This window comes from Callorhinus ursinus, unplaced genomic scaffold, assembly GCF_003265705.2.
Source record: "Callorhinus ursinus isolate GAN/ISIS: 27379988/994484 unplaced genomic scaffold, GSC_fseal_2.0 scaffold108, whole genome shotgun sequence".
NCBI lineage: Eukaryota > Metazoa > Chordata > Mammalia > Carnivora > Otariidae > Callorhinus > Callorhinus ursinus.
This window is the reverse complement of record NW_027397170.1, coordinates 1,210,620-1,235,369: the sequence shown is the minus strand read 5'-3', so window position 1 is coordinate 1,235,369 and position 24,750 is coordinate 1,210,620. Positions and strand designations below refer to the sequence as shown.

Here is a 24,750-nt window from a genome sequence, read left to right as displayed (position 1 = left end):
GAAATAAAGGCTGCCTCCTTGATGCTCAGTCAAGGTCACCCAAACAGTCCCAGTTTTCAGGCCCCTGGTTAATACTAATTTCCATGTCTGGTGCTCTCTCTCAATGAAATGAACAGTTAAGGGAAAGCTATAAATATCTTGTTAAACAAAAATGAACCAACTTCACTAATGTTCTGTCTCCTCCCAACTCCTTGACATTTTCAGTCTGATTTCGGCAAAAAGGACATGCTTGTCAACTTTAACTCTTTCTCTGACGCAGAGAAAGGAGCATGGAGTTGGAGTACAAAACATAGTTCAAAAGATACTCGTAACTTTTGTCCCGAGTCTGAGAGTAAACAAAAGGAGGGCTGAGCATGGTGACGGAAGGCTGTTTATACTCGGTGCGTTGAGTGCGCCTCATGTGTTGGAGGAGGCAGTGGCCCTCAGAGCTCTGGCCTCCAGGTGGGGAGGAACAGGCTGCTGTCGCCCCAGAGTGTTGGCTCCCACGCTGTGAGTCAGGATTGCGTAAGAGAACTCAGCAATGCTTTCCAAGGCAATGCCAGTGATGCTCTGCAAATGCCCCACAACCTTCAGAGACAGACAGATTTCGTATTACTAAATAATCTCAGCATGTTTTAGCGCACAGAAAGGCACAACGCTTGGGCTGTTCTCAAGCCAGATGTAAATTTTTTTGTTTCTCTGCGTTTACAGAGAAGATTAAATCCAGATGACGTTAGGATCCCTTTACCCTGATAGTGTTAGCCTGGAAAGTTTCTGCTAGACATTTCATTTCTAGAGATAAGTTCTGTGAAATATGATGAGGGCATTTGGGCCTAGACATTGTCTTCTATTGGGGAGGTTATACTTATTGGACCTGAACACCACAGTGGGTTATCATCAGAAAGAGAAAGGAACAAGCTGAACGTGATCCTCCATTTCCAGTTCCACAAGGGGAAAACTGGAGAGCGCTTTTCAGACCTACCCTAGTGTTTCCTCCCCCAAATCCTGCTTACTCATCATTATACTGGGTCTCGACTTATTTTTTATAAGTTGTCTTCTCTTTTCCTTTAACCGATGGGAGAATGCTTTCTATTAAGTGAATTCTGATCATGCCAGTCCTGCTCAGTGGTGCGCACCTGGCTCCAACACTCGTGGTTCTGGATGAAAGCACTCGCTGCAATGATTCCTACTGCCAACAGCATGAAGTCTTCCTTCACTGAAACAAACTTTTCCCTGAGAGATTAAAACCATATTAATTTTGGAGCTTGAATGGAACTTGATCTTCCAAATCCTAGGGCCATGGGACTTCAACAATGAGTTGTTTATGTTGATCATCTTGGACTTTTTTAGATATGGAAGGAAATGGCTAATTGGCCCCCCTCCCCTAACCCACCTGGGATCCTGACTGGTTTATCAGCCTTTGTTGTCCCATCTGTCTCCCTAACAAATGTAACTGTAACTGTGAGCCTTTTTACCAGTCTGACTTTACAGTAATCAAACACTTTTGTCCAAGTCGCCACCCTGTGACTGGCTTTTTTTCCTAAGAGGCTAAAAGGCAGTCCAGTAATCTCAAATTGAAGCAGAAGTAAAGGAGGAACTATGAAAAAGAAAGTATGTTAATTACCTGCAGTCATTTAAATTTAAAAGCAAAATCCTTTAGGGTTTTTGCTGATTGGGTTCAGTCATCTGCATCCAAGCAACATACTGGGAGTTCATTAAAACTGGGTAACCTGCGCAGGTTATCTGTGGACTGGATGCCTTATTGGGTAAATTCCATTCCCGTGGTATGTTCTCGAGGTGTGCTCCTAACTCGCTGTTCCTGGAAGAGGCCTACCCTAAAGGAGTTTCCTTACCCTTGCAGCTGACTGGGTACGGAGTTTTCAATTGAAGCCCTCAGCAGGCTCTCATATATGGGTTCGTGCAGGAGATAGACAAGGTCGAGCAGGGTCAGGCAGGTTGCGTGCAGCTGTGTGGCCGGGACCAAGCAGCCATTGTATCCTAGATGGGGTATGGGCATGGCAAAGAGTGGTAAGTGGGTCCTCTCTGAGCATCATCACCACTGACATGTGACAAAGCTCTTGAGCTAACGTGTTCTACTGTAGGAAACCTCTTTAGTTGGAGGTCAATTTCAAAGGATAAAGGGAGAGATAGAGAAATCTCCATCTGCCGTGTATATACAATTAGAGTATATTTGTTTGTTCCCCTCTTATCTCATGCCTCTCTAGAAAATCACCTCTTTGATCCCGCAATAAGAGAGTGCCCAGTGAGTCCAAATAGAAGTCAGGTGCTGAGACCTGAGTTTCCTTCCCTGACAGGTACCAGACTCAGTCATCCCAGGCTTCCTGCTGTTTCTCATCGGTGGGTTCTGCCCACTGCTTCCAAGCCCCTGGGCACATTCTTACTGCCTTCTGTGGAAGATTCCAACCCACATCCGCTGACATGCTTAATAGAGTACCTAAAACCTCCAGAAGCATCTCCACATATGCCAGGGGAGTGGGCAGATTGATTTGGAAGTTCAGGGACTTCAAAACATCAAGCTCTGACTCCAGCAGTTCTTCTTTAGTGTGCACATACCCTAGAGACTGGAGGAAATTCAGGACTGTAACGTTGCTGATAATCTGAGCAAAGAAAAACAAAACAGTGAGAGGGAGAGAGAGAAGGGTGTCAGACTAAAGGTCACACATCTTGGCATAGCATACAAAGCTTTTCACAATCCAGCACATGCCTTCATCGCGTCTTCTCTCTTGGCAATTGCCCCTCACGCCCCACGCTTGTCATATAGGATTACTTGCAGTTCCCGAGCCCGTCCAGCTCTCCAAGCCTGTACACGTGCTGCTTCCTGTGTCTGGACCCTCCCTCTCCTCTCTCCCTGCTTTCCTGAGCTCCTCTCCCTCTTTCTTAGCATCCACCCATCTCCTACCCACGCCTACCTACCCCCTTCAAGAAGTCATTTTCCCTAAATACACTTGCTTGACTTTCTGAGGCCGCAGAGGTACATGCACAGCTGTCTGCATTTACACTAACTGGAGCACCGTCCCACGTTATTTGCCTGTGTGTCTTCTCCCATTGGATAATAGAGCTCAGGCAATATTTTTACTTGTTGTACCCATGGCACCTAGTGCAGCCTCTGGCCATAGAAGACAGTGAATCTTTGTTGCGGGAATGGTATTTTACCATACAGGCATCGGGTAGGGGTATGGAAACATTTTATCCTCTATAAATGTAACAGTTTGTCTTTAATACTGATAGGCCTGTTGGCAATTCAGGCACCTTACGTAAACTGTCCTTGAGTCCAAGGGGAGGAAAGGTGACCTGTATAAATGATGGCATCTGTCCAGCAATTACACTTTGGGAACAGAACTTCAGGCTATTTAAAAACTGCCTCTGTGTGACTGTGTGTGTGTGTGTGTGTGTGTGTGTGTGTGTGTAGGAGGTGTGCTTATTTAGGGAGCGTAATTGCACTCTGGAATTTCCACAGGAGTAGTAACACCTAGCTTAGGAGGAGGTTTCTCACAGTTGCCTGTGGACGAGCTGGTTTCTGCTAACGTGCAGGTACCCAGGAGGGACCCCAGCTCCTTACTTTGTAGTGGAAGGAAAGTTTGCTTGCCAGTTGAACACATGACACAAGACGCAGGATAAACTTGTTGAAAAGCTGCTCTTTCAGAGTTTTCCAATTCTGAGCCTCCTTCTTCTCTCTCAGCTGGATCGTGGCTTGCCTGTTCATATTCTCTGCCTGCTTAACCATAAACCTATAAGGAAGGGAAGGGGAGAGTAAAGAATCCACACTCATCAAACTAAAGGGAGTTTGTGCTGCAAACTATGGGGTATCTCCTCCTCTCCAATCTCAGTCCCTGGCTGAGAAATGGACATTTGCAAGTAATAGAGGGTGCCAAACCAGGTCTCGTGCTAAAGGGCGACTGTACTTTATTTTTTTTTCTTTTTTAAGATTTTTAAGAGTACATTAGTCCTTCTGAGAGGTACCACTCACAAAGGCCTATGCTCAGTGTTTTTTACCTTTCTAGGATTTCTACAGCCTGGTAGCTCACGGATTTCTCCAGACACCATTGTTCAGACAGGAGAAAAACAAACTCTGCCAAAACAAGAAAGAGACTGACTCACACGGTGCAACCAAAACCACTCTGTGAACTCCTGGCATCATGTAAAAGCCATTATGGGGCCAAGGGAAGAGGGTCAGGGGGTGAGAAAGGAGACTGAAACAACCCAAGCTGAGCTGAGTTCCCTTTCCTGCCGATAGGCAGATCAGAGGCACGGAAAGGAGGCTGACCGAGCGCCAAAGACAAGGGCTTACCAAGCCCCCTCAGTGACCCTTGAGCCTTCCTGTGGGTCTCAGCTGATAAAAGGCTTGGCCAGCTACACACAAACATAGCAGCTGGTCGAGTTTTGGCCTCTACACCATGCTGGGAACCTCCAGCTTCAAGGGAGAATCTCGGATGGATAAAAACCGTAACCCCCATATTCTGTTTTCAGTGGAATGTTGACAGGAACAGAAAAGTCCCTCCTGGAGCTTCGATATTCTTTATAACACTGTTTGTTTAGTAACCACCCTCTGGAGAACTCCCATTGCTTTACAAACACGATTCACCTTGCAGCAGACACCATCTCCCCACCACCAGTTTGTTGGGTAAATCTGTGGTGGCTGAGCCTCTCCCCAGGAGCACGTTTGTTACTGTGGAGTGGCTTGTTTTGAAGAAATAGCCCCTAAATCAGGGAACATAGCCCACTTTGGGGTGGGGGGGGCACAGTCACTGGGGAGGTGGGAAGGGCAAGATACCTTGGCAAGATCTTAGGCCGCCTCTGTTTCTCTTTGAAAGAACAGCCCCAGATAGAATTTTATTTAGTTTGCAATATCATTAGAGGGTGGAAACAAGGGTAAATGTTACTTCTCAACAAAGGAAGCTCCTGTAGAACTTGGGACTTTTAGCACTGATTAGTAAAGAATTATGCATAATCAAATGACCATGTGTCTTCAGAGAAAATTTGACTTTCTTAGGCACGTAGAAGTCATGCTAGCACAAAGTTGAACAGTCTATTCGACACATGTTACACATATGTACAACAGTACATATCCCTTACTGTTACGGGAACTAAAGAAAGCCCTGCTAGCAGTGCCTAATGCAGAAGATAATTAGTTTAAGCAATTAAGCAAAATATTCTAGAACACATAATTGTGTGTTATTAGTCCTTTTATTTGCTGGAGTTTAGGCTTTATTTCTGTTTGTGTGTGAGTATATAGTTTGGTTTTGGTCTGAATTATCTGGGCGATTGTTTCTATTTTCTAGTTTAATTTGCCAAGAAAACTGAGCTAGGTTTAGGTGCAATGGATGATGATTATGCCTCCCCTCCCTACCGGCTCTCCCTCCTGCACTACAAACACCCATCTGTTAACTGAAAGACCCTCCCCTTCTATCCTCTTAAGTTAGGGCTCTTTTATCTCCTTAGTTTCCATCACTGTTAACTTTTCTTGAAAGCCTGGCTTAGACCTGCTGCTTCCACTTCCTCATGAATTCCTGAATGTTCTGTAGTTTGCTTCTACTTTTCCCAACTTGCTAAAAAAATGATCTCAAAGGCCAGCAAATATGTCCAAATTATTAAATAGCATCACCCTTTTGCAACCTTTATCCCGTCGTTCATATCCCTGAGGCATGTGAAACTGCCGACCACCATCCTTCTGGAAACTCTCTTGGCTTCCAAAGGTGTCTTGGTTCTCTTCCTTCCTCCCCAACCATATTTTTAGTTCCCTTCATGACTCTTCTTCCTACTCCAATTGCCTGAACACAAAATGTCTCCCAGGGAACTGTCGTTGACTTGCTTCACTTTTCTCCCTCTCAGACTCATTCTCTGTGAGTTTTATGAAGATACCTCCTCAACCTTTGTCTCTAGTTCTGACCTCTCTTCTGACTTATTTTTTAAACAGCTCACTGGAAACCCTCCTTTGGATGTTCTACAAGCACTTGATAACTCAGTAGATCCAAAAACCAAAGCTGTTCCTTTACCAAAGGTCACGTTTCCTCCTGTTCTCTTTTTTAAATGAATGTGTTTCTCTTAATGGCACCACTATACTCCCACTTTCTTAGGCTCAACCCTTTGGCATGGTCATCTTTGCCTTCTTCACCTCTTAAATTCATCCATTGCAGAGCCCCAGATTTTATCTCTGAAATGTTTTTAATCCATCCTCCCTTGTCATTCCCTCTGCCCTATTGCCTAAACTACTGACACAGACTCCACTGGTCTCCCTCCCTCCCACCTGTCCCTACTCCAAACCATTCTTCACATCACAGCCAACATTTTTTCTAGGGCAAAGGCTAAAGTCACATCACTCCCATATTTGAAAACCTTCAATGCCTTCTTGTTTCCCTACTAAGCTACATATAAACTCCTCCCCTTGGCATTCCACACCGAAAGTCTCCAAACTACTTTTCTGGTCCTAATTTCAACTATTCTTCCACGTGCTCCGGACAACCTGGACTTAACCACTGTACCCACACTCACCCCAAGCTTCTCTACTCCCATGGCTTCACTCTTGTCATCATACCCTTTTGGTTGAAACGCTGTCCCTCTCCTCCACCTTCACCAACCAAAATGTCATCCTTCCTCGAGGTCTACCTTAATTCTTCTTACCCTCACCTCACCCTGTCACTCCTTTCAATCCCCATAAAAGCTTCTTTTATCTCGTATGTCACTCATCTAACTTATCTAACTTGAACCTAGTCATTTCCAGACTTGTCCTAATAGCCTCCAAAGCAGGGACTGAATCTCCGTTCTGTCCCGCTCTCCCAAGTGGTGTGGAGCAGCACTCTGTACGGGTTGAAATCAAGGGTGGGGTATTGGTGGATCTCGTTCATCACTCCATTCCCTGTACCTGGCATCTAGTAGTTACTAACAACACTTATTTGAATGAATAAGGTAAACTGATTCTCCAGGTTGGTGCCTCAGTCTCCCATGAAACCGGATCCCCAGCCCTGCGTCCACACCCACGATCCGGGTCTCCCTGAAGCTGCCCATCCGGCCGGCAGCCTCCTGCACGGCGTGCTCATTCTGCTGCGCCAGGTGGAGCAGAGCGTCTTCTATCGTCTCTGTGGCGACAGCTCCGAACTGAAAGTCACTGAGGGAGGACGCCAATCTTGACCTCACAGGTCCGTCCATTTTCAGAAGCCTTTGGGGACACCTGGACGGCTCGCTGGATCCATAAACCGACTCCCTTAGCTTCACTCCAGAACCTTTTGCCTTTCTGTGTGCTTGTCTTCTCCTCAAGTGTGAGGAAAACCCAATTCCCACCGCGGCCTCGAGCCCTCCACAGCCTTTTCCCGCCCCAACGGCCGCGAACCCCCTCAGCCAATCAGAAAGCTCGGCCGCTTGCCCCTCCCCTCCCCCCTTCCCCGAAGGCCAAGAGCCGCCCTCGCTTCGAGAAAGAAAACGCGGACTACAACTCCCAGCGTCCCCTGCTCCGGCCCAGGACTGCTGTTCCCAGCAAGCCTCGCGCCCTGGGACTAAGAAGGGCGGAGCGGCAACATGGCAGCCCCGGGAGCTCGTGACCCTCTCCATGCCAAGAGTGGAAAGGCCCCTGTGGCTCAGCGCATCGACCCAACTCGGGAGAAGCTGACTCCCGAGCAGGTGCAATTCATGCGGCAGGTGCAGCTCGCCGAGTGGCAGAAGAGTCTGCCACAGCGGCGGACCCGGAACATCGTGACCGGCCTGGGCATCGGGGCCCTGGTGTTAGCTATTTGTATCCGTCCAGACTGTATAGGCTCAGGAGATGGCATGGGGTGGGGGCAGGAGAAGGGGAGCAGAGGCGCGTAGTAGGGCAGTGTGGGGGTGCTAAAAAGAGCCCGAGCTGTGAAAGTCTTGGCCATTGCTGATGCCGAGCCAAGCGTTTAATGTACCTTGTAATTTATAAATGCTCTTTTAATATGACTTATTAATAATAACGGAATCGGGGTCGGGGCTCAGAGAAGCAGAGGGCAGAAGATCGAGTCACTAATTTGGGAGGGTGAGAGAGTAACAAGGGTGGTGGAGAAAGTCTGGGAAAAGGCAATATGCATACTCCGAGAGATTTCCTGAACCCACTTCCCCAGATGGCTACACCTTCTACTCCGTGTCCCAGGAGCGTTTCCTAGATGAGCTGGAGGATGAGGCCAAAGCTGCCCGAGCCCGAGCCCTGGCAAGGGCATCAGGCCCCTGAACCGGATGGGCACTGCACGTCTCCAACCTGCTGGAGCCCCTTCACATGATGGATGATGCCCTATGACCCTGTCGGAATCAAAGCCTGCACACAGCATCGTTGGCCTCAACCTTGGACGATGATTGAGCCCAAGAATTTTCTGCATTTGTCCAGGTCAAGAGAATATTGCCCACTTTACACAAACTGTGTCCAGTCACTGAGCCCTTGTATTTTGTTTCTTTGTTTGAGAGTTATACGTTCTTGGCTTTTCTCAGGATTTCTGACTTTGTGGTTTACCCTCTTTACCTCCCAGGGGCTTAGCTGTTGTGCATGTGGCAGCTCTGTGTAGTGTTGGAGCCTAAAGTGGGAAAGATGGAGTTAGGTTGAGAATAATAAAACTGAGTCACCTCTCTTGGAGCCGAATGAGTGCGTTCAGGCTGAGGGATGGCATGACTGGAAAGCTCCACGGGCAGTAGCTGCAGCAGTGGCATTGCCCCAGGGAGCTGTAAATGTTTAACTAGAATTACTTTTTCCGTGAGATCTTTCCACCTGATTTAAGGGAGAGATCAGGGTGGGTCACTGGGCTGTGAGACTGAACCACATCTTCAGGCAGGGAAGGTCACTCTTCTGTCCTCTACCCTTAAAACCAATACCTCCAACTTACCTGTCTTTTCCCATTCCGAGAGAGAGGGGTAGATGAAAGATGAGGGACAGCCTTCCTTCTTTTAATTTCCACTTGGGCCTGCCTCTCTAGGCCTAAGGTGGGGTCTGGATGAGATCTCAGCTTGGTCAAGTGGATCACTGACCTTGCAGTTTCCTCATGAACTGCTGGCAGGAAGTCAGAAGGCTGGGCAGCTGCTAGCCATGCTTCCCATTGTGAGGAGAGTCCCTTCTAAATTTTCCCCTCCCGTACCCCACAAGGCTTTACCCCCAGTTCTTAAAGCACAACAGATACAGTGTCACAGAGTCCTAGTTTCCAGCATTTTTATTGATTGTTGCTAATTCTAGTGTGAGTACACCCCCTACACTTGCTCAGCTGGGAGTGTGCCCTCTAGAAGCATCAGGGCTTGAGTGGGATTGCTTAGTGGTTGACCCTTGGCTGGGGAGGTGGAGGCATGAGGATGGTAGGCTGCAGAACTGATACCTACACACAGTAAATAGTTCCCACATGTCTGGCTCTTCCCTATAATGGAGCAGCACTCTCCATGCCCCTTTGGCCTTCTACTCCCTCAGTACTGGGGTCTTCTTGCAGAGTTGTGTTGGTCAGCAGATTCTGAGAGCACAAGCTCCATGGTGGGCCCTGGTGTGGGGGAGACACATGTCTTCTGTTCTGAATTCACTGGAGGGAAAAGAAAAAGCGCTGAAGAAATCTCCAGGATGGGAGGAGGGTGAAGCTGTAGTCAGTTACCATTCCCTGGGCTTGCCCTCCCTTGGGACCGCCCTCACCATCCTGCCAACATCCCCGGCGAATGTCACCCCCTTGCTTGCCCGCTGCTCCTGGGAGCCGGTGCTGCTGCCACTCAGGGAGTTCCTTCGCATGATGCCTGGGTGCAGGATGGGGAGGGAGAGCACTGAGTGAGGGAACGGGCCACGGCGGGGGGGGGGCCTACTCCCCCCAAACCAAGGGGCAGACCCCCAGGGCCTGGAAGAAAGCCAGATCAGTAGGGAAGGGGACCCGGGAAAGATGGGAGCTGGGCCACTGCAGTCTCACCAGGGCCCGGGGGCTCGGAGCGCTGCAGGCTGTTGCGGCGGGAGGTGGGGAAGCTGCCCTTGGAGAGGCGGCGCTGGCGGCTGGACAGCATAGCAGCTGGGGCCACGATACCCGCTGGGGGCTGCTTCCCAAGCCGGCTGTACAAGTCCTCGATTTCCTTTTTCTGTAGTGTTTGTAGTGCCTCTACCTCTGACAAGTGCCTGAGGATACACCAGGAGCATGAGCGCTAGCCATTACACTTTGCTCTCCCGAGTCCACGTCTTGTCCTTCCTCCCCAGACTCACTTCTGCCGAAGACTCTGCAGCTGAGCCCAGAATTCCTCATCCTCCCCACTGCTCTCGGATTCCTCACTGCTCAGACACAGGCTGCTGTATGAGTAGTTCGTCCACACTGGGCTGGGATGGCTCTGGGGTGGGGGGCTGCCCCCCACTCGGGGTTCCTGCCCATCGTCCCCTTCCTCCTCAACTCCAGCCCCTAGGCCTTCTGCTGCACGGTCGCTCTCAGCCAGAGCCTCCCTGGCCTCTGGCCCGCTTCCAGCACTATCCTCTGTGTCCGAGCTCTCCGAGGTCAGCTGAGGGGTTGGAGGCTTCAGGGAACTGGAGAGAGTTGGGAATGTTGGTTGCAGGGGAAGAGGCTCAGCTGGTTCCTTGGATGAAGTCACTTGGAATCGCCCTACAAGCTGCGGCTTCCCCTCTGTCGAGTGACAAGGAAGGAGTCACGGAAGGAGGGAGAGAAATCGGGCAGATATGAAGTGAGAATAATGGGTCAGTCATCAGAGGCCTCACCTTCAGAGATGGGCTCTAGTCTGGCTTCACCCAGGAGTGGCCGAGCAGGACTTGGCAGGGCCTACAAAGTGTGGGTCCATGAGGAGGGAAATGATCCAGAATGGAGTGCCCCTAACCATCCCTCTTGGTTTCTGACTCACCTCACTCTCCATCTCAGCTGTTGGGGGTGAAGGCCTCTCCTGGCCACAAGGAGCAGGGGTAGGGGGCAGGCTAGGCAGGGGACCGGGAGGGGCTGCAGGAGACTGGGACAGGAGCCCAGGTGAGGGGGACAGCAGAGACTGGGCCACAGTCATCACAGCCAGTGAGAAGGCGCTAGCCAGAGAGAGGAGAGGGGCTGCTGTGGTGGAGGGGAGGGTAGAGGTGGAGGGGCAGGGGGGAAAGGAAGGAGGAGTAAGAGTCACCTGGGAGCAACTGGGAGAAAAGGCAGGTGGAGAAGGGAGGACTGAGCTCTGCAGAGAATGAGAGGCTGGGCCAGGGAACTGGGTGGCACTGGGGGAGAACGCAAGTGGAGAGCCAGGGGAGTGTGGCAAGATATTTGAAGACACTTGGGAGAATGGGGAGGGGCTAGAGGATGGGGGAGAAGTGATGGGGAAGATGGGACTTGGGGAAACAGGGGTTCTGGGGGAAAACAGGTTTCCAGGAGACAAGGGGGTTCCAGGAGAAGATGAGGAGGTGGAGAAGGCTGCCCAGCTCCTCTGCTCCGGGGAGGTGCTGCTCTGGAACTCTGCTGGCAAGGAAGGAGTGTTGAGTTCCCCGTCCCCCATTCCCTAGGCCCTGCCCAGGAGCAACCCCAAGGGTTGTGATGAGTAGGGACAGAACTCAGTACATACCACGGGATGGGTCTGGGAGGGGGCCCGAGAGGGCAGGCAATGGTGCTGGCTCCTCCTGAGGGAGAGAATGGGGCCCATGGTCACAGCAGGGAAGAGCTGAGTCTTAGAGGGGACATTCAGAGTGGGCTTCAGCTGGGACCCATGAACCTCTAGGAATCCATAAAGGACTTTCAAGGCACTCAAAAGTGTATGTGCTAAAATATTTACAGGTAAAGGGGTATGATGTCTGCAATTTACTCTCAAGTGGTTCAGGAAAAAATAATGTGTGCACATACATAGAGGGGAGGGAGGAAGGCAGTGATAAAGCTAATGTGACCAAACACTGACGACTGGCAAATCTGGGCAAAGGGTATCTAGGAGTTCTTAGTACAATTCTTGCAACTTCTCTCTGTAAGTCTGAAATTCTATCAAAATAATGAGTTGAAAGTATGCATTGAACACATTTTTCTACAACAAGTGCCCACGGCTTTCCTCAGATTTCAAATGGGGTAAGAGCCACTGTTTTAGGGTCCCAGAGATGAAGGAGTTACAGCCAAGGGGACTGGTGAAGGCAGAGAGCAATGAAGTCTGGAGCAGAGAGGTGGAGGTGACCAGAGGGGTCTGACCTGGGGGCCCAGTAGGTCCTCAGCAGCCTCCACAGGGCCAGGGTCTCTCTTCAACAGGGTCTCCACTCGCTGGATAATCTCCCGAATACGGCTCAGGAAGCCGGCTCGCTCCGAGGGCAGAATGAACTCGTTATACACCTGGCAAGGGGTCAGCAGGAAGGGGAGGGTGGCTCAGGGTCCTACTCCCCCCTCCCCTGCTGTACTGATCTTTAGAAGCCAACCCTTCACCCCACTGCTCTGCCAACCACCAACCTAAAACAGGTATTCAGTGTCTACTGTACGCCAGGCACCGTGTGGTGTAAGGAGAACTACAGCGTGGAGGACGGGAGCTAACATTCTTAGGATGCATTATAGCCCAGAGGCTTCGAGGGTCTTATCTCATTCAACACCAACAACGGCTCTCTGGGGTCTGTATTCACATCCCCATTTGAGAGTTAAGATAAGCAATGCTCAAAAAGGTGAAGTTCAGCCTGCCTAAAATCACAGGATTTGCACCCAGATTTTTCTTAAAGCCAGAGCCTGAGTTCTTTCCACTGTTGCTTCCTATGCTTTTGGACACAACTCCTGCTCTTGCAGGGCTTATGAAGTATACTATCCAGGCTCACGTACACACACACCCACAAAGTTAAGCAAAAATAAGGCAATCGATGGTAAATGTCAATTCAATTTCACAAACACTGGAGCACATACTATGTGCCAGGCACTGTTCTAGGTGAGGAATACAGAGAAGTATAAAACAAAGTCCTGGTCCCAAAGAAGCCCAAAATCTAGTGGAAGACACACATATATACATAATATACTGCAAGTCAGCCCAAGGTAGGAAAGGCATTATGATCAAGGTATAGAGAAAATACTAAACCAGCAGGAAGAAAGGGAGAGTTGTTTAATGGTACAGAATTTCAAGATTTGCAAATGAAGAGGTTCTGGAGATCTGTTTCACAATGTGAATGTACTTAACCCTACTGAACTATACATTTAAAAATGGTTAAGATGGTAAATTTTATGTGTTTTTTTGCCACAATTTTTTTTTTTATTTTTTAAAGATTTTATTTATTTGACAGAGAGAGACACAGCGAGAGAGAGGGAACACAAGCAGGGGGAGTGGGAGAGGGAGAAGCAGGCTTCCCCCTGAGCAGGGAGCCCGATGCGGGGCTCGAGATCCCAGGACCTTGGGATCATGACCTGAGCCGAAGGCAGACGCTTAATGACTGAGCCACCCAGGCGCCCCTGCCACCATTTTTTAAAATGCCATTCCAAAGAGAGAGCAGGTCATGCCCCCCAGGAGGATAAGGGAAGCTGGGATGGCTTCACAGAGCTGAGCCTTAAAGAATGAGTAAGAAAGCAACCCTTCCTTGAGGACTGATCATGTGTGCATACTTCTCACATAATTTCATTTCTCATACATCTATTACTTCTTATAAGTTACATAATTATATACTATATCAGAACATCTTGGCAAAATGAGTATTATAATCTACATTTTACTGATGAGCAACTGAGGTTCAGAGAGGTTAAAAAAACTTGTTCCAATTCACCAAATTAGTGAATAACAGAGCTGAAATTTGAACTCAGGTCTTTTTTTTGGGGGGTGGGGTGGGAAACAAAGCAAAGTTTATTGAGTGATACTAAGTTTATTGAGCCATAGTACAAAGCTCCCGAAGAGGGAAGGGACTGGAAAGGGTTGCCCTTGAACTCAGGTCTTATGTGAAAGCCCACCCTTTCCTCTGTTCCATGCTGTTTTGGGAAGAGAAGAGCAGGGAGAACAGCATGAGTAACGGCTCTGAGGCATGAAAGCACACGGCACATTCACAAAGCAGTGAAGACCAGAGCAGAGTTGGGAGTGCTGTGAATTTCAAAGGCCATGCTCCAGAATTGGGACCTTACTCTAACCACAGGTGGCTAGCCGTTAATGGTGTAGGGGCAAAAAGCAAGAGCAAATCCAAGTCTCAGGAGAATTCTGCTGGAGAGGGGTAGAGGGTAGAATGGTAGGGAGAGAAAAGAGGGCATTGGACCCTATGGTCCATTGTGGGGGGGTCACTTTGGCTGTGTGGAATCTCAGTGGGCTAAGAAGCCTAGTAAAGCCTTTCAAGGCAAGAGACCCCTGAGCAGATGGAGACAGAAGTGGATAGGCATCCAGCCTCTTCAGAGGACCACTCAGAAACCAGTGTGGCTAGAGGAAAGATAAGCCTGTGTGCCAAGTGATATTTTGGCTTTGTCCTGGATACAAGATGAGTGACATGATGGAGGAGAAGCTTTAAAGAGAGTTCCTGAAGCCTGATGCTTCTCTCATTCCCCCCCCCCCCCTTCACCACTGGCACTCACTTCCCCTACTCCACTGAAACTGGTCTCCCACAAAGACCTTCTCCTGACAAAACCCAGTGTGGTCTTGCCTCAGGCTTCACCCTGTATCACCTCTTTGAAACTCTCTGTTCACTCAGTTTTCCTTAACATCTTCTGGGGCTCCTCCAGCCTCTCAGGCTCCACCTCTGTGTCCTTTGGTGACCTATTCCTCCCCACCCCAGAAAAGAGGGTATCCACTGAGACCCACTCTCAGACCCTCTCTGCCTCTGGCTTTGCAAGCTCATCTCCCTTCACTCTCCCTTCTGTGCTGACAACTCCTAGATCCACCTATGGATCCTAGATCCAGCCCCTGCCTGACCATATCCTGCTCCTAGGGAGCATCTTGCCTGCCCCTCTGTCATTCAAGCTCATCATGACCCCTAAGAAAACCTGCTTTCATTTTCCAACTTCCTCTCTCCTTTAATGGCCTGCTCCCACTAGCTTCTCCACACTACAAGTCACCCGTGATATCCCCTCTCCCTAACTCCCTATCATTTCAACTCAGTGTTTACTGAGCATCTACTATATGTACCATATTACATCAATAAATGACTGGATTACAGAATAACTTATTTTTCTGAAACAAGCCTCAGATTTACCCCTTTTCTTCCTCCCTTTCCCCATAATCCATTTTCTCCTTGGACCACTTGTAGTTTCTTGTATTTTTCTGCCACCTGGATTCCCTACCCCCAACCCTCTCCTACTTCCCATGGTAGAATGGTCTTCTTAAAACCTGTTCTCACCATGTTATACTCTAACTCTTAAGACTGTCTGTAATCTGTGCCTGCTCTACATGCCCAACCTTGCTCCCACAATTCTCCTTTAGGAACTCTTAGTTCTAGTGACATGAAGCCCCCCGCAAGCCCCACATTCCAAGTCACTCCCTACTTCCATGCCTTCGCTTATGCTGTACTTCCTCTAGACCCGCCCCTTCCGGTCTTCACTGCTGTTCTGTCAAGACCTGGAATAAGTTCTGCCTCTTCCCCCTGCTGCCCCAGGCCACCCTTTACTCACAGACACAGGATCATATGTGTAGCATGTACCTGACCACAGCACTTGTGTATACCCTATGTCATCAGATTGCTCCAGCCGAGGATCCAAAGTTCATTGAATAAACAAAAATCTCCCCCATACAAGGGCAGAGATGTCTTCAGTGTCACTGTGCTTTAAAAACCTTTGCTGTTCAAAATTTAAAAAAATAAAATAAAAACCCTTGCTGTTGGGTGGGAAGAAGGGGCAGTTCAGCACCAGGGGACATCAGACAGGAGATTCCTGTCCTGGACCCAGAGACTCTGTCCTCATCTCTCTCCCCCTCACCATGGCAGCTGCAATCTCTTCCGGGCTGTCCCCATCCAGATCAAATCGGAAGGTCACCATCTTGCTATTGTGCGTCTGTAGCTGGCACTCAACCACTCTGTCATTCTGGTCTGAGACCTTCAGATTCAAAGTCAGCAGAGGGGAGGATGTCAGGCCCTCTGTCCTCATCACATGTCCCCACCCCACTCCAACCAAGTGGCAGTGGCCAGATTGGAATCGGAGAGAAGCAGACTCTGTCCCCAAACTTTGGTGTTAGAAAGGAGACTGGCTGCCTCTAGGGTACCAGGCACATACTGCTCTCCCCTTTTTTTGGCTGACCTCCCTTACCCCCTGGCAGTTTCCCTCCTGGTCCTGTAGGTTATTTCCCATCCCCTGTGCCCCTTTCTTACACTAGTGACCCACAGCCGGGATCGCGGTCTGCGTCGGAGATTTCTCCCTGGGGGTCTCCTCATGCGTCCCATCCCTTCTCCCACATCACTAAGGCCTGACGCTGCATCTGAGGCATAGCTGGAAAAGGAAAGGAGATAGGAGTGCCGGAGTGGACACTGGGACCCCAGAACGCCATATGTCTCGCTTCAGCACCCCAGCTCCTGCCAGAACCTACCTATCTCCCGGGGGGAAGTCACTGCCAGGGCCAGAACGTGGAATGGATAGGGCAAAAGCCTGAAATAGGAAATGGGTTCATGAGGTCAGAGGACGATAATCACTGGGATCCAGGGAGATGGGGTCAAGGGTGCTGGGGTACTAGGCAGAGGGAATTAAGGAAGATCAGGACAGAGTGGTGGATTTCCAGGGACATGGGTCGAGGTCACGGGGTTGGGTTTCACAAGGGGAAAGATAGGTCACAGGGTTGCAGTGGCTGGGAGCCCCCCACGTGACCCCCTCTCACCGAGGGCAGGCAGAGATGGGACTCAGCGGGGCTGGATGGCACCCCCCCAGGGGGCTGAAAGGCAGGGTCTGAGGCATCCAGGAAGCCGGAGGAGCTGAGGTAGCCATCAGTCTCGCAATCCGCTGGTGGAGGAGGGAGGGGATCAAGAAAGGGGAAGTAAAGGGGACTGGTGGCCGAGTAGGGGGGCTGCGTGAGCAAGGAGGGGCCTGGAGCTGTGGGAGTTCTTTCCCAGAAGGAGCTTCATGGCTAGATGTGGAAGGCCGGTTAAGTGATGGTGCTGCTGGATTGAACTTCCGGGCAGGCGGGGGGCAGAGGCCAAGGGTTCTGGGACCTAGGTCACATCCCAAATCCCACAGTCAGGGGTGACTTACAGGTGGTAGATGAGTAGGAGGCATGGCGGAAGAGGAAAGGCTGGTGCTGGTCTGCCTCTGGCTCCTCAGGCTCAGGGGGGAAGCCGCTGGGGGGACCAAGAGTCATGGGGACAGTTGCTTGTGGGGGTCCTGGTGCTGGGGGGAGGGCCTCCAACTCCCTGGCTTTGCGGAGCTTCTCACGCTTTCGCTGGATGGCAGCAACTCGTTCACGTACTGCACGGGCCACTGGCTGGTAATCAGCCTCGCAGACTAAACCCAGGGCCACCTGGAGTGAAGAGGGTGAGGAACACAGTTTGAGGTGAGGACTCTGCTCAAAGACACATCAGAACACCTTCTTGGGGCCTCCAGAATATTTCTCCAGGAGAAAGGGCACTAACATTCATTGATTAGGCACTGTGCCCATTAACTGGCAACTCTTTACATCACCATAATTAAATCCTCCCAACAACTTTCTGTGGTAGGTCTTAGCTCCATTTTAGACATACGTAAAGCTGTGACTAGTTCATGGTTATCTAGTAGGTCCACTGCTCTCAGGGGGCAAGGGGGAACGTGTGGCAATATCTGGGGACATCTGTAGTTGTCACAACACAGTACTACTGGCATCTAGTGAGTAGAAGCCAGGGATTCTTCTCAGCATCCAATTATGTACAGGACAGTCCCCCAAATAAAGATGTCAATAGTGTCATCATCAAGAATCCCTGTAAGTAATGGATCAAGATCTGATCCCAGGTCAGGTGTGAGCTGTGCTAAGGAGACCTGCTCTCGGGCGCCTGGGTGGCTCAGTTGGTTAAGCAACTGCCTTCGGCTCAGGTCATGATCTCAGGGTCCTGGGATCGAGCTCCGCATCAGGCTCCCTGCTCGGCGGGAAGCCTGCTTCTCCCTCTCCCACTCCCCCTGCTTGTGTTCCCTCTCTCACTGTCTCTCTCTCTGTCAAATAAATAAATAAAATCTTTAAAAAAAAAAAAAAAAGGAGACCTGCTCTCATGCCACATTTCAAACACATTCTCAGGTTCCTGACCCAGGCCTACCATAGATGATACCCACCCTCTCAACTACCATTTTTCTTTCTTTCCTTTTTTTTTTTTTAAAGATTTTATTTATTTATTTGAAAGAGAGTGCACAGGCAGGGGGAGCAGGGGAGGGAGAAATAGGCTCCCTGCTGATGAGGGGCTTGATCCCAGGACCCAATGCCCCTCAACTGCCATTTTTCTATCAGGAATCTCATACTAGGGCACCTGGGTGGCTCAGTCGGTTAAGCGTCTGCCTTTGACTCAAGGTCATGATCCCAGAGTCCCAGGGTCTAGTCCTGCATCAGGCTCCCTGCTTGGCGGGGAGTCTGCTTCTCCCTCTGACCCTTCCCCCTCTCATGCTTTTTCTCTGTCACTCTCTTTCTCAAATAAATAAATAAAATCTTAAAAAAAAAAAAAAGGAAACGTCATACTCTCTTCCTCCCCGCACCCACTTCCGGCCTTCCTAAATCAGCTCTGCGTCTTCCACCTCCCAGGTATGCCTCTCATGGTCTGGAAGCTTCTGTTCATCATCTCCTTATTCATCTCAAGGACAAGCTTCACTGTGCATGTAAGGGAGGTGGGGTGGGGTGATCTGCCACTTGCTCGCTCAGGACCTTGGACAAGATATTCAACCTCTTTGAGCCCTCCATCTCCTCATCAGTACATCAGGATAAAATCACCCCATGCAGGGTTGGTAACAACAGCTGAATGCATGTGAAAGTGCTTGAAACCATGTACAAATGTGGGATTATTAAAGAGCTCCAACCATGTGCCAAGCACTGTCAGAGACAGAAAAAATCAACAGAACACAGTCTGCCCTCAAGGAATTTTATAGTCTAGTGGAGGAGAGAGACAGGAATGTCTCCTGGTATAAAACAAGACCAACGGTGGTGGGTCCTGTAATGGAGAACCTGTTGAAGTGGAAAGAAGCATTTAATTTGGACTCTAGAGGGAACAGGTTTCCTGAAATTCAGGGTTCTGAGCATGGAGGAAGACGGGGGGGGGGGGACGACAAGGTGGGGGGAGGATGAAAAAGAGAAAAACAAATAGATAAATTGGAGAAAAGAGCATTCCAGGAAAATTGGATCAGCAGGAAGTAGAGCAAGGGAGACTGGAGGACCCCGGGCTTGCTCTGGAAAAGGAAATCTTCAGTGAGTCTGCACACTGGGTGTGCGTGCGGGTGTGTTAAGGCGGGAGGAGCAAGGGGACACTTACAAGACACCCTGAGAGGGCTGAGCCGGGTGCCTCTCCCACCACCCCACTCCACCCGGCCCCTCCAGTCGACGCCCACAAACCCCCCTCCCCCCCCCCCCCCGCACAAGCCCAGCCGCAGGGCAGTCTGTCCTCTACTCACCATCTCCTGCGCCACCTCCTCTGCCGCGTCCCGGCCCAGCTGGAACAGGAACTCTATGGCCTGGTTGTCCCGTGGGCGCCCCCCGCGCCGCGCGTCCTCCATGCGCAGCCAGAGCTTGAGGCCGGGCTTCTCCCCGTCGTCCTCCTCCGCCAGCTCCACGTGCACGCCGCGCTCCTCGCGGAAGAAGGCGTGAGCCAGGAGGTCCTGGATGGTGAACCTGAGCGAGGCGCTGGTGAGCCGAGCCTTGCCGCAGCCCGTCCCACAATCTCCCCCAACACACACCCTGCCCCCTCCACCCCACCTCTCGTTCTTATCGGTGCGGATGCAGCCTTCAATGATCTCCTTCACCTCGGGCATCTTCACCTTGTAGAAGCTGTTCGGCTTTGTGCCCTGGAGGAAAGGGGTTGCATGAGGCCTCGCGCCCCAGCTCTCTGCTTGCCCCCCACCCCGCCCGAGGCAACAGGGCGTGCAATCCTAAAAGCACGGCGACAGCTACTAGACGGTTTGATTTCAAATCTCCGCCCTCCCCCTCCCCCCACGTATCGACAGTATGACCTTGAACAAGTCTCCCTATGTGCCAGTTTTCCCATTTGTAAAGCGCAGGGCAGAGAAGAGGCCCTCCCTGCTCACCCTGCGGGTGAAAGATCAGATGTGAAATCGTTTGTAAACTCTAGGGAGCGCTACACACATCATTATTCTAAACAGCTAGTACTGGGGCAGGGGGCGGGGAGGGGGGCATGTGTGCATCCAATACCCTTCGGTGTTTACCAGAGCATCTTCGTGTCTCGCCTGTTTTCCTTAAGGGAAATGGCATTGACCGCGGGCTGGCTGGGGCAGGAAAATGGGAGGTGACCTGGAATTCTCTGTCCTCCCCACCCCCTCTCACCGAAGTGACCTTGCGGTAGATTTGCGCAGCATTCTGGCACTCGGAGTAAGGGTACTCCGAGGTGGCCATCTCCAGCATGCACATGCCAAACGCGTACACGTCCACGGCCTCGTCGTACTTTTCCTCGTACATCTCAGGGGCCATGAACTCCGGGGTCCCTGTAGGATCCACAGCAGGCATCAGGCTACAGAGCCTTCCTCTGGCTTCGCCCCTCCTCTTGGGCGTACCACCAGCTAGCCAGGGGGTGCAGGGAGGCGGCAACCTGGAGAGTTCTGAAGTGATAGTGGCGGACACTTCCCCACTGTGTGTGTGTTGGGGGGCGGTGGAGAGGATGCTATAGGTCTCCCCATGCTCCCCATGCTCTTCTAACTCCGTGCAACTCAAAGGGCACTGCTGGAAAGAGAGGGCCCCCAGGCTCTCTTCTGACGCGGGTTGGGGGGGAGGATAGCAAGGATCCTGGAGGGACTAACCGATCACACTCTTGGCAAAGGAGGCACGCTTGAGCGTGGCCAGGCCCAGGTCGCCGATCTTGACCGAACCTGAAGGGCCCGTGATAAAGACGTTGTCGCACTTGAGATCCCGGTGCAGAATGGGGGGTACCCGGGAGTGTAGGAAATGAAGCCCGCGAAGGATCTGGCGGCTCCAGCGCTGAAGGACTCGCGGCTTCATCTCGCGGAACCGCCTCAGGTATCTGGGGGAAAGGCATGTAGCCAGGGTCGCGGTGGGGACACGGAGGCGGGGGAGGGGACCCCCGCTGGGAAGTTCCCCTGGTCCCACTGGTACCACCGCCTACACATCTTCTGCCAGCATTATTCTAGCTCAGCTCCTCGCCGTGCTCCAGGGAGAAACTGAGTCGGGGGTGTGGGAGCTAGCCGTGAGAGTACAAAACGGGTCCGGCGGTAAACTTGCAGATAGAGCTGCGCCAACGGGGCTGGGGAGTGCGGGAAGGGATGACTAACCGCCCTGGGCGTGGGGGAGGGCTTCAGAGAGGAAATAACTTTTATGTTGCCTCCTGAAGAATGAGTAGGGGTTCAAGGGTGAAAAGGGAAGGGATGGAGACTTTCCAGGCGGAGGGGACACTGTGCTGAAAGGCACGGAGACAGCGACAGGGCAGGGTGGGAGGAGGTGCTGGGAATTCGGTTCCTGTGGAATCTAGGTTCAAGATTAAGGCTAAGTCCTAAGGACTCTGTGAGTACGTTAGAGAGTGTGTCAGAGGCTTTAACCTGAGGATGGTGGGAAGCCTTGAAGGGGTTTTAAGGAATGGATTGATTCCCCAGACCCCAGGAAGATAGGATAGATTGGAAAGGTGAGGGCAGAGTGGGGGAAGGCCCGAGAGGGCGCTGCTGCAGGGCTCCAGACCAGTGAGGTGGCAGTGGATGGAACTGGGAAGGCAGAGTGGGGAATTATAAGGAGGCCTTGAAGACAGACTGATGGGGGAAGGCGGATGCACAGAATGGAGATAAAGATGGCATCTGGGGAGATCAGGTTTTGGCTGGCGTGCTGGGTGGACACTGCCATTCAGTAAGGCAGGGATGAAGTAGGAACGGGTGAGAGGTAGCAAGCCTGGTTTTGGACCAAAATCTAGAGTTTGAGGAGCCTGGGAGAAGTTCCAGAAGCAGTGGGGACCTCCCACCACCAGCTCTCCCACCAACCAACACTAGCACCAGGCACAGAGCTCACGTCTTCAGGGTGCCGGAGGTCATGAGTTCGGTCACCAGCACGATGCAAACCTGGCCCCTCAGCACTGACTTCCACGAGTCGTAGAAGCGGACGATGTTGGGGTGCTGCAGCCCCTTGAGCATCTCCACTTCCTCAGAGAATCGCTGCCGCTCGGCTCGAGACAGTTTCCTAGTCTGTGGGGTAGGGGACGGGGGTCAATTTCACGACAGGCCCAGGACTGCCACGGAGAGGAGGAAGGGGCACATGGGGAGGGGCTGGGGGAGAGGTGAGGGTTAGAGCCCAAGGAGGAGTCTAGGTCATCATTTGCCCAATGGGCTGTATACCTCGAATTCTCGATCCGCCCCCTCAGGCTGCTAAAGGACACGCCCATCCTGGGCCTGGGCCACCCCTGGACCCTCCGCTGGACACAAGGGCCTTTATGCAGCCCAGTCCAGGAGCCCTGAGCTCAATAGCGCCTTTGTGGCCTCCCGGGCCAGCCATGGGGCGGGAGGGGACGCCCCAGGGCTGGCAGTGGGCAGGCAGCAGGCGGGCAGCAGGCTGACCGTGGGCAGAGAATTGGGGCCTTCAAGGGGGTTGGCCCCAGAAACTGGGAACTGCTAGATCCAGACTGGAGGCAGGAGGGCTGCAGAGGGAGTTACAGAGAAAGATCCAAGACCAGGCGCCAGGAGACCGCCCCCTGCCCCATGGCTGTCCCGCCCCCTTCTCATCCCCCCCCCCCCCACCACCACCAATTTGGCCACCTCTTCACGCCTGGCCTAGAGCCTGGGGCTCGGCACTGGCAGGCGCAAGGGGTGAGCCCAGTGCCAGAGCTGGAGGGGAGGACCCTTCCCCAGATCTGCCCCCCAGTTAAATCCAAAGCTGCTGGTCCAGACTTAACTGGGTCTTCCCTCCGTGGAAAGAAGGTCCATCACACCAACATCCCCCTAAAGCCTGATGGGTTCAGTGCCTTTGGGTCTGGGAAGGGAGAGCCCAGGTAGACAGTGGGATGAGGAGCAGGAGTGGACTCAGGCCAGGGCTGGAGCTGTCTGTCTCCCCCTTCCCCAGCTATGGAGAAGTCTAGAAGTCTGATTGCTCCAGAAGGAGTCTGCGAGGGCCCCATCCTGCTACCACCGCTCTAAATCTTCTGGAAGTGGAGAGGATCCTGCCCCAGCTCCTGGCCTCCATCATCCCAGCCTCCTACTTGGCAAAGATTCAGGGTGAAGGAGGAGGAGAACCAGAGTCATACTGAGGATCTCAAGACTAAGAGGAAAGGAAAAGGAAGAGATAGTAACCACTGCAGGAGATTGGTGAGGCCAGTCACCCCTCAGATCTGAACTGGCTCCCTACCCTATTTTGCATCATATCTTCCAACTCTCAGGGTTGAGTATAGAGACTTTAAAGTTAGAATGTCCAAAACTCGGGGCACCTGGGTGGCTCAGTCGTTAAGCATCTGCCTTTGGCTCAAGTCATGATCCCAGAGTCCTGGGATCGAGCCCCGCATCGGACTCCCTGCTCTGCTGGAAGCCTGCTTCTCCCTCTCCCACTCCCCCTGCTTGTGTTCCCTCTCTCGCTGTCTCTCTGTCAAATAAATAAATAAATAAAATCTCTTTTAAAAAATGTCCAAAACCCATAAGGAAGCCACCACACACCCTCTGCCTCAGTTTATCCTTCTGCAGCCCAGAATCAGCCAGATCCATTGATCATCAGAGCAAAGGGGAGTGGGCAGGAGTGTCTGGACATTTGACTGGAAAGATGGATCTCTGCCTTGCTGCCGTCCCCCAGATTTCTCAACCCAAGACCTCCAAAGGGTCCCATCCCGAGGTGCCACAGAAGGGCGCCCAGCCGCACCTGCAGCTCACACCAGGCCACCTCCACCGTGGTATCAGTGTCCAGCCCTCGATACACCGTCTTGAACGAGCCACGTCCAATCTCGATGTCAAATTTGAGGTATCGGCCGTCCGGGGACGTTGCCACTGCCTGGGTCTCCGTATCCTCCCTTTCCTCCTGCTCCCGCTGCCGCTCCCGAGCCGCGGCTTCGGGGACTGTCGGCGGATCCCGGGACCCCCGGCCTCCTGCAGAGCCCGCGAGCTCTGGACGCGCGCAGTCCGCAGCCTTCACGGGGTCTCCCCCGGTCCACGTGCCCTCGGGGGTCTCTGGACAGCTAGGCGGTGGGCTCCTTGCGGGGCCAGGACCAGCGGAGTCCGGAGGATCAGGGGGCTCCGGAACGGGTGAGGCTGGCTGGCACCAAGAGCTCAGCAGCCCCAAGTCGACTGAGCTGCGGCGGCTGACACGGGAAGAGCGCGGCCGGGGCTCAGCCTTCCCGGAGAAGCGGCGCGCCCGGCGAGGAAGGGGCCCAAGGCGGGGTGGACCGGCGGCGGCGGTGAGAGGCGGCGGGGGCCGTAGGGCCAGGTCGGCCTCCGCCTGGGACATGGGGACCGCAGTCTCGGGGGTCGGGGGTGCCAGCATGAGGAAGGGCCGGCGCTGCAAGGCAGTAAGCCGGGCGGCTGGAGAGGCGGCGGCCTGACAGGCGGACGGGCTGGGTGCGCAGCGCTCTGGCTGAGCTCCTGGGGCCCCCAGTCCCCGGCTCGCCCTCCCCGCAGCCCCGCCCCGGCCCCGCCCCCCGGCCTCACCTCCCCCCCCTCCAGGGCCGCCCCCTCGGAGCGGCCAGCCGCGCGCGCGCGGAGACGGGTGCGCAGCCCCTCACCTCAGCCGCCCCGCCCCCGGCCGCAGGCCCTCCCCTCCCTCGCTTCCAGGCGCACCCGCCTGCAGGCTCATTCCGAGGCGGACCGGTACGAGACGGTGTGTCCTCCCGCACTAGGGCGCAAACCTGTTTGG

At 52.4% G+C, this 24,750-nt stretch overlaps 3 protein-coding genes across 11 annotated transcripts; 1 reads left to right on the top strand and 2 right to left on the bottom strand.

The window, feature by feature from the left end:
• Positions 1-396: 396 nt before the first annotated feature.
• Positions 397-7,292, bottom strand: CNTD1 (cyclin N-terminal domain containing 1). 4 transcript variants are annotated; one of them, XM_025861849.2, is made up of 7 exons: positions 6,972-7,292; positions 3,994-4,069; positions 3,560-3,728; positions 2,435-2,597; positions 1,833-1,977; positions 1,116-1,212; positions 397-567 (listed from the first exon to the last, which is right to left on the bottom strand). In XM_025861849.2, exons 1-7 carry the CDS (start codon positions 7,141-7,143, stop codon positions 397-399), a joined length of 993 nt encoding a protein of 330 aa, XP_025717634.2. In that variant the 5' UTR covers positions 7,144-7,292. The 4 variants fall into 4 exon arrangements, with proteins under 4 accessions (XP_025717634.2, XP_073745635.1, XP_073745636.1 ...); XM_073889534.1 differs by lacking the exon at positions 6,972-7,292 and adding an exon at positions 6,533-6,943; XM_073889535.1 differs by lacking the exon at positions 6,972-7,292 and adding an exon at positions 5,603-6,519.
• Positions 7,293-7,474: 182 nt separating this feature from the next.
• COA3 (cytochrome c oxidase assembly factor 3) lies at positions 7,475-8,575 on the top strand. The gene is made up of 2 exons (XM_025861901.2): positions 7,475-7,723; positions 8,073-8,575. The coding sequence occupies exons 1-2, from the start codon at positions 7,510-7,512 to the stop codon at positions 8,177-8,179; spliced, it is 321 nt and encodes a 106-aa protein (XP_025717686.2). The 5' UTR covers positions 7,475-7,509; the 3' UTR covers positions 8,180-8,575.
• Positions 8,576-9,125: 550 nt separating this feature from the next.
• Positions 9,126-24,484, bottom strand: WNK4 (WNK lysine deficient protein kinase 4). 6 transcript variants are annotated; one of them, XM_025861897.2, is made up of 19 exons: positions 23,764-24,484; positions 21,937-22,109; positions 20,727-20,947; positions 20,257-20,414; positions 19,672-19,760; positions 19,371-19,587; positions 17,007-17,271; positions 16,636-16,757; positions 16,351-16,409; positions 16,136-16,253; positions 15,747-15,863; positions 12,090-12,227; positions 11,485-11,539; positions 10,795-11,381; positions 10,655-10,715; positions 10,154-10,562; positions 9,870-10,069; positions 9,605-9,702; positions 9,126-9,497 (listed from the first exon to the last, which is right to left on the bottom strand). In XM_025861897.2, the coding sequence occupies exons 1-19, from the start codon at positions 24,379-24,381 to the stop codon at positions 9,495-9,497; spliced, it is 3,708 nt and encodes a 1,235-aa protein (XP_025717682.2). In that variant the 5' UTR covers positions 24,382-24,484; the 3' UTR covers positions 9,126-9,494. The 6 variants fall into 6 exon arrangements, with proteins under 6 accessions (XP_025717682.2, XP_025717684.2, XP_025717683.2 ...); XM_025861899.2 differs by having other exon boundaries at positions 9,647-9,702; XM_025861898.2 differs by having other exon boundaries at positions 10,795-11,378.
• Between the last annotated feature and the right edge of the window lie 266 nt (positions 24,485-24,750).

What these genes read in the sequence shown, in the direction of transcription:
- WNK4 (XM_073889464.1), bottom strand. Translation starts at nt 24,381, where the DNA reads ATGCTGGCACCCCCGACCCCCGAGACTGCGGTCCCCATGTCCCAGGCG. An exon ending in GACTTCCCCCCGGGAGATAG is followed by an intron (nt 16,254 to 16,350) that starts GTAGGTTCTGGC and finishes TTCCTTTTCCAG; the next exon opens with CTATGCCTCAGATGCAGCGT. An exon ending in CTCCGAGCCCCCGGGCCCTG is followed by an intron (nt 9,703 to 9,869) that starts GTGAGACTGCAG and finishes TCCTGCACCCAG; the next exon opens with GCATCATGCGAAGGAACTCC.
- COA3 (XM_025861901.2), top strand. Translation starts at nt 7,510, where the DNA reads ATGGCAGCCCCGGGAGCTCGTGACCCTCTCCATGCCAAGAGTGGAAAG. An exon ending in GGCCCTGGTGTTAGCTATTT is followed by an intron (nt 7,724 to 8,072) that starts GTATCCGTCCAG and finishes CCACTTCCCCAG; the next exon opens with ATGGCTACACCTTCTACTCC.
- CNTD1 (XM_025861849.2), bottom strand. Translation starts at nt 7,143, where the DNA reads ATGGACGGACCTGTGAGGTCAAGATTGGCGTCCTCCCTCAGTGACTTT. An exon ending in CAGGGAGACCCGGATCGTGG is followed by an intron (nt 4,070 to 6,971) that starts GTGTGGACGCAG and finishes TTGTTTTGGCAG; the next exon opens with AGTTTGTTTTTCTCCTGTCT. An exon ending in GATGCTTCTGGAGGTTTTAG is followed by an intron (nt 1,978 to 2,434) that starts GTACTCTATTAA and finishes TACCCCATCTAG; the next exon opens with GATACAATGGCTGCTTGGTC.